At 37.7% G+C, this 17,238-nt stretch overlaps 1 protein-coding gene across 2 annotated transcripts; it reads left to right on the plus strand.

Moving 5' to 3' along the window:
- The first annotated feature begins 219 nt into the window (after positions 1-219).
- Positions 220-16,904, plus strand: LOC147514821 (DNA-3-methyladenine glycosylase 1-like). 2 transcript variants are annotated; one of them, XM_086585259.1, is made up of 3 exons: positions 222-1,618; positions 8,709-8,777; positions 16,457-16,904. In XM_086585259.1, the coding sequence occupies exons 1-3, from the start codon at positions 597-599 to the stop codon at positions 16,476-16,478; spliced, it is 1,113 nt and encodes a 370-aa protein (XP_086441385.1). In that variant the 5' UTR covers positions 222-596; the 3' UTR covers positions 16,479-16,904. The 2 variants fall into 2 exon arrangements, with proteins under 2 accessions (XP_086441382.1, XP_086441385.1); XM_086585256.1 differs by lacking the exon at positions 8,709-8,777 and having other exon boundaries at positions 220-1,618.
- The last annotated feature ends 334 nt before the right edge of the window (positions 16,905-17,238 follow it).

Consider the following 17,238-nt stretch of genomic DNA (forward strand, 5'->3'; position numbering starts at 1 on the left):
TTGTAGCAGTTGCTAGATAAGGCCTCAAATTTAGACTGGTTTTAGGATCCTTTTAGGAGCCCATTGGCAGTTTGCTAGACAATTCCCTTGGTCATTACGTATTTGGGCCATATAGCGCTTGCTCTTGTACCGGAGATTTTAGCAATTATTGAGAATTCGGGATTGAGGTGGAATTGTGGAAATAGAGAGAAATCACTTACGTGCCCCAAATAATTCGAAAACATAATTTGTGTTTGTGAATTCCTGGACTCCTGGTAGTCTGGTACATAATCTGAGCTCATATCAGACCCTTCCACACCCACCGCTCCAAACTCAAACCACCGAAAACCAAACCACTGTGTATAGACCCTGCGGATCTGCTATGTCTACTGGGTCTGACTCTGACCAACGTCCGCTCAAATTTGAGATAGAGTCCGCTGTCATCTAATTATCACTCGAATCCCATTTTAGATCTTCTTTTAACCATTTCGAATCTCTCTCATACACACATAAGCAGCAGATTACAAAAATACACATCAAGAGAGAGAGAGAGTCCACACTTTTAAAAAAACCACCACCAAAAAACAGCAACACACGCTCATCAGCCACTCTCACTCATGGGAGAAGAAAAACAAACCGAAATCGAGACCCAACCTCAAATTCCACCCGAACCTAACCCTATTCCTGACCCCACCACAACTACTCAAGAAACACCACCACTCCCTCTAGCATTACCACCACCACTCCCTCTAGCATTACCACCACCAACACAACAACAGCCCTCCACGTCATCAAAACTTCCATTCCGACCTCGTAAAATCCGAAAAACTTCCACATCCGAAACAACAACAATAACAAATTCGGAAAAAAAACAAATTCCGACACCTAAAATAATATCCCGAACATTATCATTTTCCGGAGAGATCGAAAAAGCGTTAAAACATTTACGTTCTTCCGACCCATTACTAATCCCAATAATTGACCAACACCAACCACCAACGTTTGACTCATTCCACCCACCATTTCTTGCTCTTTCCAAAAGTATCCTTTACCAACAACTAGCTTTCAAAGCCGGGACATCAATCTACACTCGTTTCGTCTCCTTATGTGGGGGTGAATCCGGTGTTTCACCCGACGCGGTCTTGTCATTGTCTTCACACCAACTTAGACAAATTGGTGTGTCGGCTCGTAAAGCGAGTTATTTACACGACTTAGCTAGTAAATACCGGAGTGGGATTTTATCTGATGGGTCGATTGTTGGTTTAGATGATAAATCCCTGTTTACTATGTTAACTATGGTTAAAGGAATTGGGTCATGGTCAGTTCATATGTTTATGATATTTTCGTTACATAGACCTGATGTTTTACCTATTGGTGATCTTGGTGTTAGAAAAGGTGTGCAGTTACTTTATGGTTTGGAACAGTTACCAAGGCCTTCGCAGATGGAACAACTTTGTGAGAAATGGAAACCGTATAGGAGTGTTGCGTCTTGGTATATGTGGAGATTTGCTGAAACAAAGGGAGCACCTCCTGCGATAAGTGGGGCGTTGGAGGCTAGTGATAGTCAAGTGCAGCAGCAGCAGCGGAGGAGTCAGACGGAAATGCAGCCACAGCCTTTAGACCAGATTAATAGCCTCGGGTGAACTTTTGCCATTCTTTGAAAACTTATTGCCATGTTATTTTTGGCATTTTTTATTAGTGTTTTGGCTTCATTTCACTGTCCATGTGCCTGTTATTGTTACATATTGGTTACTAAAACTCATTATGATTTTTTGCTCAATTGGTATACTTGAGGCGTTGGTAGTGAAATAGATCCTTAATTGTTTTGCAGCTAAAACCTTCACATTATATGTATTTTCATGCTCCTATTGACCGAAGGCTAAAGTTTCTGTAGATGCTTACTCGTAGAATCTTATTAGCTAAAGAATCCTTGTAATATGGTTTCTTTCATAATTTGTATTAGAGCTTGGTACACTGAATCCTTATGAGAGCAACACTAAACTTGTAGAAAATTAAGATCTACGCAATCCTAGAAAATCAGACCTTTTGAATATCCAAAAGTTATGGCTGATATATTATTTATGTAGTCAATTTAATTCATTGATGTAAAAGAATTGGGAGAAAGATTAACGATCAAGAAAAAAAAAAGTGGGGGCGTATTTTGGAAACGTACAAAATTTTCTTTTAGGGAATGAAACGGTGAATCAAAGACTTGGAGTCGTATTTTGGAAGTGCGCAATGGAACTTTTGAATTGGGTGTGATGGGACAGGAGCGGCTGGGCAAGTTGAAGGAAGGAGACCAATGTGGCAGAATCTTTTTCTTGGAGTTTGAGGATGGGGAGTGATGAAAGTCCTGCTCATCTTTTATGTTGGTGGCACCGTGTGTTATGGAGAATAAAATAGGGGTGTCCATGCTTGGCATGTATGAAGAAGGATAGGTTTCCTATAGTACCACATTTTTTAAGGAGGTAGTTTGGGATGCTAGTTTTAAGTGACATCTGTCCACCTCTTGTGATGGTGACACCCATTCTTGTTGTGAAGAGGAAACAGTAACAAGGGCTTCATATTATACTTCGATTGCTTTTGGGGAAGGGGTTATAAAAGATACAACGTAATTAGGTGTTCTACAGAGAGTTAAAGAAGGATGAATGTTTCTAGGGGACTTATATTTCGAAGTCATAATTCTGTGTTATTGGGATGTGGTGCGCACCCCTAGGGCGTCCAGTGTTGTTAGTGTGCCTTCCCCCATATTGACTCATTACCTCTGTGATATAGTTGTGCATCTCCAACTATTCATGCTTTTGGGTTAAAATATTCGTCAACATGCTATTAAAGTGGTAGGTCTAGATAGGTCGTGGACTTGACTAAACATTCCAACAATGTTACTGAGACCGGGGGGTGGGGGTTAACTTCTTATTCAGTCCACCCTACGAATGTCTTAGGCATGTGACTGCCCAATGTTTGATGCACAGCCCAATCTATATCATGTTAAGTGTCTCCAGGGGTGGAGCCTAGAGAATGTGACTGCGGCCTAAGATGAAGCCAGGAACATACCTTGGGCATAGATTGAGTTTTTTCTAAGAATCTATTGTGGAATAAGCCCAATATCTTAATTATTTGTAATGGTTGGGGCAAGATGTTATTGATTTTTTCAAAATCTTCACGGGGCATAAACCCATGGTAGCCCTCTAATAGCCCCACCCGAAGTATCTCTCAAGCAACACAGGCTATTGGGTTGAAGGAAATTTCTTACAAGGTAGGGATATTGGAATTCTATTACCCTAGAAACACAAAGCTTTTAGATTGAAACGAAAAAAAGAAAAAAATGGAGTACAGTTGTTGGTCTTTCCACGCTTTGAGTATCCGTGAAAGCATGAAATATGTGACTTATAGTTGTTGTGACCTATTGGAGTTCTCATCAATCTCGATTAGTTCGTCTAAAAGGGTGAGAACAATCTTTTAATTGAGGGATATTGAATCACAGTCATAAAGCACTTTTGCTTAGATTTAAGCTTTTGATGAAAACCTTCTGTGATAGGGAAGCGGTAGTCAGTAGAGCCTTGATGTTGGCGAGTTCACTGTAACGTAACAATGTTAGTCGATAAACGTTATATAGTTATTCATAGCTCATAGTGATACTCTAAAAGTGACAGCACATTGTCAAGTCTTTTTTGATGCTTTGCTGTTTTTGTTTCATAACCTCCCTTTAGGTTTGAAATTGAGCAACTATATTTGAAACTTATTCCTCATTTTATTAGTAGGGTTGCTTCCTTCGCTTTGCATCTTCCTGTAATTGAAGCATATTAGTTATTCAAATATTTGGTATGATTTCTCTTACCAAATTCATGTATATTTACACTTTCCACATTTGTTACTGAAATAAAGCCTGCTTTTTCACAGCTAGACTTTGATGATCTCACTTAATATCTTCAATATAGACTTATTGGTAACAATGAATCGATTTGAGAGCAACAAAAAAATTGTAGAGAATTACAAACTAGGCTATCCTAGAAGATAGATCTTCTAAAGGTGTGAGGTGGATCATTTGCTGTCTACTTATTTAGGACTACCATTTGGGGCAAAAAGTTAGTCTAAAGATATATGGGTCAAGGTGCTCGAGAAGGTGTCTAACAAAAAGGGGAGAATGACCTTGCTCAAATCAACAATTGAGCCAAATTTCTAAATACTTTCATTTTTTTAACCCAATACCCGAAGGTTCATTTGGGGGAGTAGTAGTGAGATGAAGAAAATACATTGGGTTAAGTGGGATATGCTTTATCTTTATAAGAAGGAAGGAGGGCTAGGTTGCAAATATGTCAAATCCATGAATGGTCCTCTTTTGTCTACATGGCTATGGAGGTATGGGGAGGAGAGGGAACAATTATGGAGAAAAGTGATTGGTGGAAAATATGGTGAGGGTGATAGTGTGTGTAAACCTAAAATTCCAAGAGGGTCATACATGATGATTAGTGGATGAGATCAATTCAATAACAACATAATCTTTCAACCGGGGCGAGGTGAGACTATATCCTTTTGGAATGATATTTGGGTGGGAGAAGTGAAGCTTAGTGAACTTTACCCAAGTATCTATGATTTGGCAGTCAATAAGAATGCCAAAGTGGCCGACTACTTGTCTAGATGAGTGGAAATTGGAAATCTTTGCCGATTTACTGTTGGTAATCTATCAAGAAGAGAGGGGTTTGGAGGAGGTTGATGGGAAGGTGTTGTCAGTAAAATGACAAGCAAAAGGCGCAAGAGGAGCTAGAGGAGAATGAAATCTTTGACAACTTTCCACATAAGAAGAAGATATGGGTGAATTCTATCTCATTTTGAGTGGCTTTGTTTACTTGGATGGCATATCTTAGGCGCATTCAAACTTTTGACGAACTAAATAAAAGAGGTGTGGGTATTGATAATGTATATTCACTTTGTAAGGTGGTTAGGAGGATGTGGACCACCTACTTCCTTTGTCCGGTGGCTAAGCGACTCTAGGAGGTTCTTTTCATCTTTCAATAAACTATGGAGGTGTCCGGGTGATATTAGAGAGGCTCTTGGTGGCGACATATTCATTGCGGCTCTTTCTCAGAGAGCCTAGTGGCTAGCAGAACATCTTTTCGAAGGCAATAATGTGGGGGATTTGGTTGGAATGCAATTGGAGAGTGTTTGAGAACAAGGAAAAGGATACGTACTAGATTCTTTTAGATATTATCGAGGAACATGTCCATCTAATCTTTAGGGTGTTGAAATTTCTTGATTTTATTTGTAATTGGGATTGTAGTTTTGTAACATTGTTTTTTGGGAATTCTGTGGGAATGTAGTTAGCTACTCTTAGTTTCATTCTAAGTGCTCGCTATCTTATTGCAACACTTTTATTATTATTGGGGACGAAATCAAATGTTTACGGATCTAGAAAAAATGATGGAGATAAAATTGAAAACAATTATTTGGTATGTGTGTTGCCTTTAAACTTTGGTTAAGTGAAGGATAGTGAATCACACTGATAAATCAGCTGACTTAAATTTAAGCTTTGACTTACCTTCTGTTATAATAGATCCTTGATGTTGCCGAGTTCACAGTAACCAAAGCAAATGTTAGCTGATAAACCATATATAGTTGTTGTAGTTAATAGTGATACTCTAAAAGTGAAAGCACATTGCCCCTAAATTTTTGCTAACAGTGTTCTCAAAGGCGCTAGGCGGACGATGGGAGAGCGCCCAATGCCTAGGCCTTCTAGGTGGCACCTAGACTGGCTAGGTGGTTTTATTTATTTATTTATATGTAGTAGTGTAAATGTGTATGTATATATGAAGAACTATGAAGAAGAAGAAGCAAAAGGAGAAAAAGAAGATTAAGAAGAAGAAAAAAAGTGCATGATGGTGGCTTGAAGTTCAGGAGGCCGAGAGAGTAGAGACCGAGCTGTTCAGGAGGGGAGAATGCTCATGAAGAGTAGAGACCAAGAGAGGGAACAGTGAGACCAGGAAATGGGAGAGCACGAACTGGTTGGAGATGAGAGAATACATTTGATTTATTTTATCCTCTAAACCATAGTGGGTTTTTTCAAATTGGGCTTGTAACTTAAATTTTTAAGTCTGCCTTTTATTTTGGACAAACCTCTAAAAAACCAATTGGGCCTGTCTAATCGGACCACCGATTTTCTCACTGATTATAGGCCTAAAAAGTTTGGCTAGGCACTGCCTAGAAGGCCTCCTAGGTTGTTTTTTTTAACACTGCTTGCTAATTTGGCTCTAAAGGAGGAAAGACGTAGTTCGTGGATCTTTCTATATGTGGTGAAAGGAAATGGTCAATGCCCACAGCAGGAGGTTGGGACATCCAGTCAATTTTGAGAGACAAACTTCACTTAGAAAATGTGTATAGAGGTTAGGATGTTATCAACAAAAAGCCATTTACTAAATTGCTGCATTTTGTTTTTATCGTGGAAGATGAGGGACAGAATTTTGCTACTTGGTACTTTGGTAGCGGTGATTTATTTCAATATTCAAATTAGAAACATAATTACGTTGCTGTTGAATAAGAGAATTAGAATATGATTGCATCCCTGCAAAGGTTCGGGACTTCAAGGGAAATGTCCACAGCCGAACTTTAATGATATGGATAAGCTGATATTATGTCAAGCCCAACAATTTTAGGGCAGGTCGGGTTTCAGACAATTATCATTACTTGCTGCAGGGCATATACCTCACCAACAATTCACTAACGGTATAAACCTCACTTGTACGTTTGAGGCTTTAGCCTCAAGAAGAAAATAGAAGTTTCAGTCCAAGGGGTACCTGAAGGTGCAGGATTACAACACATTTCTTCGTAAATGTAATCCCCTGATTACTCACCATCTTTGCATAAAGCACGCCCTTTAGGGATACTAATTTTCCTACTTTTTCAGCTGACCCACTCGACGAATAATTTTGACATTAAACAAAAGGTGAACTTTAGCAGGAATCTTTATCCTCTAGGTAACTCTATCAACTGTACATGCATCAGGGGCCTAGCTCCGGTAAGGGCCGGAGTAGAAAGACCTGACTTTGAAAACCATGGAACTATCAGAGCGCCCACTCTATCCTCCTATTCCAAGATGTAACTAGAGACACATAATAAATAGGTAGCTGCACTTATGGGATAGCTATAAGCAGTGTTATAAAAGTCGTATGATTCTCGACTTGAATCGTACGACTCGAGTCGAGTCGTAATTCAATAGATTAGAATTGTACCAGTAAATCGTTAATGACAGGACTCGGTAAAAAATCGGGATTCGAATCGCAAAATCATAGGAATCGGAAATAATAACGATTCCTTCGATTAAAAAAAAAGCAACAGTACAGAACAAGAAAAGAAGAAAAAAGAAAATAGAAGATAGAAGATAGAAGATAGAAAGAAGAAAGAAGAAAATAGAAGATAGAAAGAAATCAGAGAACTTACCAGGTACGTTTTCATACACTTCTTCTTCTTCTTCTACTTCTTCTTCTTCTATTCTCCTTTCTTTTCTTTTTTTTCCGGTGTGGTCTCCTCCTTCTCGATTTTTTTTTCTTGCGAAGGGTTTATATGGGTTATATACTTATATGGACCTGGGTTAGACCTGGGTGGGTCAGGTCCATATAACTTAAGCCCATATTCTATTCCTTAGACCAATTTCATTTCACTCATTTTCAACGAAATTTCAGTATTTTTTCATTTTTCAACGAAATTTCAGTATTTTTTCATAAATTTTGACCATTATGTCTCCATTCCATACATATATAATACTTTTTAGAGTATTATAAGTGTGGAATGGAGATTTGTAAGCATCTTTCTTGTTGGTACACACGTATATATAATATTTTTCATATATGTAAAAAATTTACAACCCCTATATATATTATGGCTTGAATCTTACGATTTACGACTCGATACGATTTACGATTCAGTAAAAATGGAAAACGATTCCCGTTTCGATTCAGGAGTTGACAACATTGGTTATAAGAGACATAGGTAGCTAGTTTTGCTAACAAGTAACAATCATGTTTTTTATTAAGGATTAAAGGCCAATCTACATTTAAAAAGGAATCTTCCTTTTCCATTCCTCCAGTCTTCTTTGCATCAATTTTGTTGTAAATCATTGATAGAGATTTGGTGTTATCATAAGAAAGATCACCTACGACATGTCATGGATCGGTCTAGATTCTTTCTCATAGATTAAAACTTCATAGTACAAACCAAAATACTTGTAATTTTCTCGATGTGCATTTAGTGCCATATTTTTTCATCTTAAAAGCACAATTCTTTCATTCTAGAAAGACAAGTCCTTTCTGCACACTACTAAAGACCATTATACTATGAAATTTTGGCCAGAGTATCATTTTGCTGGAATCTCATAATTTTTAAGATGGTATCAAAGCATGCTATTGTGTTTGACCCAAAGGGCCTGTTTATTCTATGTCACTTAAGTGTGTTCCACATGTTAGGCTCAGGCTCAAGTAATACCACACGTGAGGGGGTTTGTTGAGATGTCTGCTATAGTCCCACATGGGATGTGTGAAACCTTGTAGTGTAGTACAAATGTTTGCCTCTCCGCTTATGACCAATTGGTCCCAAGTTGGATGCTCATAATGTTTAAGAGAACTTACTATGGTATTTATGCTTGAGCGTTAGTCTTAACTATTTGTCTATTTATGTTTTTTCATTCGCCGCAAAAGTTTATAGTTGTGGACGTCCTAACACGTGAACACCTAAAATCACAGGGAAAGAGGATCTAGTAAGCTTATGTTGGAGCTATGTGACAAGGACATGTATACTGGTGTAGCAAGCAGGTATGAGTTGTCTCTGTCACAAAATTATGGCGTATACATGTTAAATTTGCTTGGAAGTCATTTACTATAGCTGTTCCTTTCTATGACTATATCTTTGGAATGCTATATAGCTTATTTCTTCACTTGCACTTGTGGTTATAAGTTTATTTAGTTGGAGTGGGATTGACATTTTTATAGATTATGATATGTGACTCAACCACGGGGTTATGTAATGAAAATTAAAATTGAGCGACTGTTTAGCTGAGTGTTTAGCTTATCGTTTCTTTGCCAGCATTTGGTAGTCACATGGTTTATCTATTAGGATTTATGGTTGCTTAAGAGATGGTCTTCAAAAAACATTGTACTAACACGTAATCACAGGCATTTCATATTTTGTGTGTGTGTGTTGGGGGGGGTAAGTGGTTCGGTAGGAAAATTGCCTATGCTTACACAAAAAAATTGTAATCTTCCATTCAATCGAATTTGAACTAATCGTATGATTTGAACTCAAGAATTGAAAGCTGTTCTAGAACAAATCCAAACTCGTAGAAATAACGGATTGGCTAGCTATCCTGTCCAGATTGGCTATTAAATCGTTGAGTACTCGCCGAATAATCGGTGCTTAGCCGACCCGACTAACAATTTAATCCCCAATCACAATCGGACTCAAAAACTCCCCGAGTACTCGGCCGATTAGCTGATTAGCAGAGTAATTGTGTTCACTATTTCAACTATTTCAATGTTAAACATTGAACTCGACATTTTGCCGATTCGACCAACCCTCGATTCTGTAAAGTTCTAGACTTTAATCATATTTATTTTAGTTGATTGAGTGTTTTAATTGTTTATTGATTGATTGGGTTCTTAATTGGCTTCATTATGTTGGTATTTCAAAGTTAAATCTATTTAATAATTATTTGTAAAAAAATATAGTGTTATGGAAAATCGTCCGATTAATCCTGATTAATCCCCGACCGATTACACCTACTCGCTACTCGCTCTTCAAACGAGTAGCGATTTAACTGCACAGCCCATAATATCAATGGTTATGACATCCTGTTCCATAACTACATGGAACCTCCCTTGTCAGGGGCGAGGCAAGTCGCTAGGCTTCCCAACTGGCCCTTTGCGGCGCCGTGGCAACACTTTTGACAAGAAGTTGCAACAATATTCACCACAACTGCTGCCTTGAGCACCTCTACGGGCTAGCGCCTAGGCAACATCGTTTGGCGCTTTGCCAGCATAGCTTGGAACGGAATCAACCGCAATATGTGTTTCTTAAAGCACCAAGAGGATTATAGTGCCGTCGAGGCTATCAAATCAAACTAACTCTATTTAAAATCCAATGTAGCATCTATGATGGATATCTTTCTGTCTTGGGATTATTTCTTATTTTTTTCTTTGTTTTTGCGTTTCAACATATTAGTATGAGTCATTGATTCCTAAATCAAAAGAAATCTGTCAGTTGTTACCTTATCACACTAAAGGCCTATTTGCAAGTGTAATTTTCTTGTGTAAATGTTGTCAAAAACCAGATCGTTGAGGATGGGAAGTCAAAAGAAGGTATTCACCGTTGATTGGAAATCCTTTGAAATTAAAGAAAATGCTGGAGAAAAGCTCAGATTTGTTGAAAGAGGTAGATCTCCCTCTAGTCTTAGGGAAATGGATTACAGGAAAAGATAGACCAGCTTAGAAGCAGTGAAGCTAGACTAGGTTTATTGGGAAGAATAGAGTTGGTGTTGTGGATCTGCTGATTGAACTCAATGATAACAGATTTGGAAAGTTCTTATCCCTTTGTTTTTTGTGGAAAAATCTTCCCAAAGGGTCATGTGCAATCTGTATTCCTGCTAGTGATAATCTTCAAGGTTGGTTGTTTTTCAAAGATGCTCTAGGGTTTTTCTGTTCTTATGGTGGCAGCTTGACTCTTGAATCAGCTGTGCAAGTCCTTGGAGTGGTGACTTAGAAAGTTGGCAAGAGTGCAGAGAGTTCTGTTGAAAAACAGCTATGCTGATTAAGTGAAGAGGCTTTGCATTAGTGGTGAAGGCGAAAAAGGATATCTCTAACTGAGCTGAGATTCCGAAAGCATTTGAAGAAATTTTCTGATTGGATTGATTGCCACATGTAACTATGATTAACAGGCAAAATATCTAGTGGAAATGGAGATTGAGGCTGAAGTGGATCTCCTCCTTCGGGCTCCCATGGTGTGGAATTTCAAGGTGGTAGATTGAAGTTATCTCGGTAGGGACCTTCTGCTAATACTATTGATCCTTCGTGTCTGCGACAATGTCTGGGTGGGTGTTTTGGGTATTCCATTGTAATTATGGTTGACTGAAGTGTTTAAGCAAGTTTGTTTTAGTTTTGGGGTGATGGTGAACGTTGAAAAAAGCGATGGCATAGATAATGAGGTTTTAATTGACAATTGGGACATGCTTAAAATTTCCCTTATTTTACCGATAATGGAGGTGTCACTATCTTATACGTGTGTTGACAGAGTTCAATGAATTTAAATTTGGGAAGCATCTGAATGGTAGGGATGAGTGGAATCGTGAATCGGAAAGAAGATTTACTAGTAGATAGTAGATCCTTTGCTGATGTTACCAGATCCCAAAGCAATGGATTGGATCAAAGGGTTATTACTAGTGAGTGTAGGAGTAGCAGATCTCACTCTGTAACAGACCAACCTGATGGTACTTCTTTTCAAAATTCAAATGCTGATACTGGTAATGGTCCACCAGTGTTTAAAAAAACCATTGATGCTTACGCCTTGAGGCTCGCCTTAAGCCTTTTTGCATATTAGCACACTACTGAGGATTAAGCCTCAATTGCAAAGTACCCCAAGATTCTAAACACACTTTTTTTTTTTTGTTTTTTTTTATATTTTATTATTTTAATTTTTATTATCTCCTCGCAACTATCCTTACTTTGTTCAATGGGCAAAACACCCTTATTCATATGAGAAATTAATTTATTTCATTTCAAAAAAGATACAGTTAAATCTTATTTTGTTTTTGTTTTAGCCTCAAGCGCCTCCGAGACAGAGTGCTTTGAGGCTAAGATGTTCTTTTTTCAAAACGTTGGGTCCACATGCTAGGTTAATTTCTATTGTTGTAAGAAACAGGCTTGATAGTAATCAAGAACATGGTTACCAGAAATGTGGGTTGTTTCGATACGGGACTACTTGGGGTGAGAAGCAGTGCGTTAGGGTAGGATTGATTGTATACTATTTCGAGTCGTAATTTGCTTCAATACGTTTATGTGAGATGTTGAGTGTATACATGGTCAGATGTTAACAACTTTCTCTCACCGTCCAGATCTCTCAATATCTATGGTCAGATCTCCTCCTCAGCTAACAAAGAACTTTCTTCTCTTTTCACAAATTCAATAAAAAATAACCAGACTCCCTCTCTCTCTCTCATTGATCTCACCATATCAATCCCTTTTATCTCTTTTTTTCTTCATATTCTAATTTCCTTCGACGGGATTGGTAAAAATGATTGGTAATTTTCTATGGTTAATTGTTGGTTCTTTTTTTGATCCTCCTTCAAGCCGAAGTTCTCAAAATCCTTTCTCGGTGATTTCCCTTTAGAAAATAAACTTGAAGAAGACGCGGCGAAATGAAAAGACAAAAAGCTCCATTCTTACTGCTGCTCAAACTCATTTCTCTGTTTCAAGACACCATTGAAGCTTGCTGAAAAGGAGATTTGAGTATTCTGAATTTTTATTAATTTTTTTGGGCGTCGACTATCTTGGAATTTATTAGTCGTGGACTGTAAAAGAGAATGATGTATTTTTCATGTTCTAAAAATTGTTGCCAGTGAAGGCCATATATGAAACATGATGTTGTTAGAATGCTATCAAATTATTTGATGGAATGTATATCTTGTTATGAGGAATGAGTTCTAAACCCTTCAAATTAGAATTGATGTGGGCGGTCCTAAACCCCTGTAAATTTGGATTGATGTGCTTTGAGAAGAAAGACTTGGCTTGTTGATGGAAGGTTGGTGGAAAGATATGGTAGTTACAGGTAGACAGGGCTTTATCCTTAGTAAAAAGTTGCAACTCCTTAAAGCCAATTGATTGATTGGACGAAGTAAACTTTTGAAAGGCTTGATGCTACAATAAAAGAACATCGAGAATCCTTCAATAATGCTTGAAGCTAGAGAGGGATTGGTTAACCTTTTAGTCGAGGAGTTGATACTAAGAGGATGTTAGATGATTGTCTCAATATGGAAAATATGGAAGATACATTTCGGGGGACTGAGAACGAAAAATAAAGGGGTATTTAGGGTTTGGTCCTACTATTAGTATGGTAATTTGGCTTTGGTCTAGAAAAACTTAAATACTAGTCTTTAGTCCTACTTCCGGTAGTTGCCCGTCAGTTCACTCAGTTGACCAAAGCTGATTGTTTTTTATATATAGACCAACGGTTAACTGAGTTGACTGACGGTCAAGTACCGGAAGTAGGACCAAAGACTAATATTTAAGCTTTTCTGGACTAAAGCCTAATAAACCAACTAACAGTAGGACCAAAACCTAAAAACCCAAAAATAAATTGGCAATGGAGGGAGAAAGTGGCATAAGATTTTTTGATAGCATAGCAAATGCCTGTGTTTGAGTTAATTCTATTTCTCAATTGTACATCAATGGGCATTTGATGCAAGATCTAGATCTAATTAAAAAATCATATAGTAGAGTCTTACAACAACTTGTACAAGGAAGAGTTCTTTATTAGTCCAACTCTTGAAGGGGTTGATAGTCAAACTTTGGGGGTTGAGGATACTACTTGGTTATTAAGGGATATGGCTTAATGCTTTAATTGGAGACAAGTCTCCAGAACCAGATGGTTACCCTATGTTAGTGTATGGTCTTTTATGAAGGTCGATATTATGAAGGTGGTAAAGGCGCTACAAGACTGTGTATTCTTAAACTTAAGGTTTAATAGCACTCTCATTACTTTAGCTCCTCCGAAGATTGAGGGTGCTTCTCTAATTTCAGATTATCACCCCATTAGCTTGTTAGGAGGTGTATATAAAATTATTGTGAAGACACTTGCTCTTAGATTGAAACACCTTATTTCTCTTATTGTTTACCAACATCAAGGTGCATGTATTGAAGGAAGACAGATACTTGATGAGGTTTTACTTGCCAATGAGCTTATTGATTCGAGACGAAGGATGGGAATCCCTGGGTTAGTTTGTGAGCTAGATTTTGCAAAGGCATTTGATTGCATAAGTTGGTCTTTCCTTGATTATTTGTTCAAAGATTCGGCTTTGGACAGAAATGGTGTGGGTGGAATAAGGTGTGTTTGTCTACAGCTCACTTCTCACTTCTCAGTTTTAGTAAATGGATCTCTTTCTGGCCATTTAGAAGTGTCAGAGGGTTGAGGCAAGCTCTCTATCTGTTTATATTTATTTTAGTTGTGGAGGCTCTTGGTGTTGAAAGCCCAAGATAGTGGTCTGATTTCAGGTTTTAAAGTTGCGAGCAATAGTCCATCAGTTCCTTTTTTTCAATATGCTGATGACACACTGATTTTCATTGATTGTGAGGAGATGCAAATGCGAATTTAAAGGCCATACTCATATGGTTTGAAGAAATCTCTGGGTTGCATTTTAATTTCAGAAAAAGTATTGTTTATGGTGTCAATAATGATCCCGGCATGTCATGTTACTCAGAGTTGTTGGGTGCAGAGTTGGTTCTCTTCCTTCGGTTTACTTGGTGCTCTGTTTGGCTGCTCGTTATTAGACCTGAAATCAAGAGATTGGGCACCTGTGCTTGATGGCTTCACCAAGAGATTGGCTGTATGGAAAGTAAAATAGGTGGAAGAATCATTCTGATTAACTCTACTTTATCTAGTCTCCCTATTTATTACTTATCGCTTCTCAGTATTCCGATAAGTGTAGCAAAAGTAATTCTAAAATATATGCGTGTTTTTCTGTGGGTAACTCAAGGAGAGACACATCGGTACCATCTGATTTCTTGGGATAAGGTCTGTATTCCAAAGGAACTTGGAGGTCTTGGGTTTCGACGCCTTAAAGAAGTAAACGACTCTCTTCTCTGCAAATGGATTTGGTGGTTTGGGGGTGATGAAGAAGCATTATTTAAGGAGGTTAATAATGACAAGTATGGGGCAGATCTACTGAGCTGGTATACAAAGAAGATTACTAATACCTATGGTTGTTCCCTCTGAGAAACATATAATGAAATGTAAGATTATGATGGAGGAGGATCAGTTGAGCTATAAAATTGGTATACGGTCAAAATCTCTCTTTTGGGATGATAGATAGTGCTTGGATAGACCCTCTTAAAGTAGCTTTTAGTGAGATGTATGCTATTGCTTGGATTAAGAATGGAACGTTTCAGCGGCATATTGTGTTGAGAGATGGTAGCCATGAGTGGGATCTGAACTTTAGAAGGGGACTATTTGAAAGAGAAATGCAACAACCAGCTTCCTTCATTGAGTTGATTAGTGGTGTAAAGACCAAAGATGATCCTGATAGGATTCGGGAGGTGTTGGTGTGGTCAAGTCGCCATTTACCTTCAGAACTCCATGTACGAAATACGAAGTGCTTGAAGGTAAGAGAATTTAAGAACTCCAAATTAGTATTCCTGAATTCCCTTACAAGGTGTGGAATCGTAAGGTTTTTTTTCTTTTGGTCACTTATATGGGGCAGGACTCTTAACTACAGATAATCTGAAGAAAAGAGGCATCATAACAGTAAACAGGCTTGTCATGTGTGGCCAAGCTGAGGAGTTCTCTTTCATGTCATCTACATGACGACCTAGTGACATTGCGGAGTAAATTAACCGTTCTCATGTGGCTATAGTGCTATACCTGATGCTCTAGTGAACGTTCTCAACTCTCCATCGCTGGTCGTCTAATGTGGGGAATTCTCTTTCGTACCATCTACATACTACCTTTGGAAAAGTGTTGCATTATCATCCCCTTTCTTGCAAATACATGGTTCCTCGATGCTTTGATCGAAATCAAACAATTTGATTTTCTGATCAAAATGTGTATTCTAACCACTTTTTGTTTATTTAAATCCTTAATGGAATTTGTAGTCTGTATACTTTATTCTCATGTTTGGGAGCCAGCCTTCGTGCTGGACCATATAAGTGCTCTCCTTGAGATTGTTGTTTGTCGTCTTCACTTCCATTCGTTGAACCCGGCAATTGATGAGAGCATTCTAATGGACTTTAACTTGGCCAACAGTCTCCACTTATCTGTGAAGTCCAATATCTCTTGTAAACCCTATATATATATATATATATATATATATATATATATATATATATATATATATAAACGTTAGGCAATCCACGACTCCATTAGTGGAACACGACTTCTTTTTTTTGTGTTATCACTGAAGCTGCCAAAGAAATTGTCACCAATGTTGGCTTTATTTTAGTTCTATACAATCATGCTTGGAATTTATTTATAGAAAAAAGATACTTTGAACTTGAACTAGTTGCAAAGGAAAGGGACATGACTTTCACCTTTTCTCATATTTATATTCCTTTCCTTGTGATCAATATTTTACACTGATATGTCACCTTTTCTCCCTTGTCATGCTTATGTGATACTGTTTTATATTTTTCATATTCCTGTATTTAACAACGAAGACACTTCTTCCTAATGCACTAACTTTCTCACAACTGTTAACTTATCCAAAATTTATCTTCCATTATATTGTTTCCAGGGCTTGTGCTTGGGGTCAATGATTGGAAAGAAGTACTAGATGCTCTATGTGTTTGTATCATTTCTTCCATGAAGATGTATTTGATGCAAATTGAGAAACGGACCTTTTATGCAAGCTCTATCAGAACTAAGGAATTCATCGCTTCAGGTGCTTTTAAAAGATGAGTCCCTCTAGATTTTCTCTTGTTATCTGTTTCTGGGTTTGAATAAAGTGCATCTCTGTCCTTTCATCTCTGCAAGTTGCAAGTTCCATTTTATAATGTTCAACTCTCTCACAGCATCTCTGTCCTTTCATCTCTGCAAGTTGCAAGTTCCATTTTATAATGTTCAACTCTCTCACAGCAGCGTGTGGAGTGTTCTTACAGAGATGCACTTACGCTGTATCGACATATTATATTTTTAGGATTTCAGATTGGTATCAGAATAATGACAATCTCTTTTTAATTGTAGTTGTCTTATCTTCAGTATGGGAGTTGATAATTTCTGTTCATTTACACTGCCGTATTCATAAAAATTGTGATATTTGGTAACCGAACAAAATAGGGTTGGCAAAAACAAGTGCATTTTAGTTGGGAAATAATTGAGAGAAAATGTATTTTTTTTGGGTGATCTTGGACATACCCATAAAAACACTCCTGTACCCCAATTTTAAAATAAATAAATAAAATAATTTTAGACACATTTAGTTTCCTAAATTACCCTTCTTTTTATTGGACGTACCCAAGATATTTATTGGAAACAAGGAAAAATAACTAATATTAAAAACTGCCCAGTATAGGAAAT

This window comes from Coptis chinensis, chromosome 2, assembly GCF_015680905.1.
Source record: "Coptis chinensis isolate HL-2020 chromosome 2, ASM1568090v1, whole genome shotgun sequence".
Taxonomy (NCBI): domain Eukaryota; kingdom Viridiplantae; phylum Streptophyta; class Magnoliopsida; order Ranunculales; family Ranunculaceae; genus Coptis; species Coptis chinensis.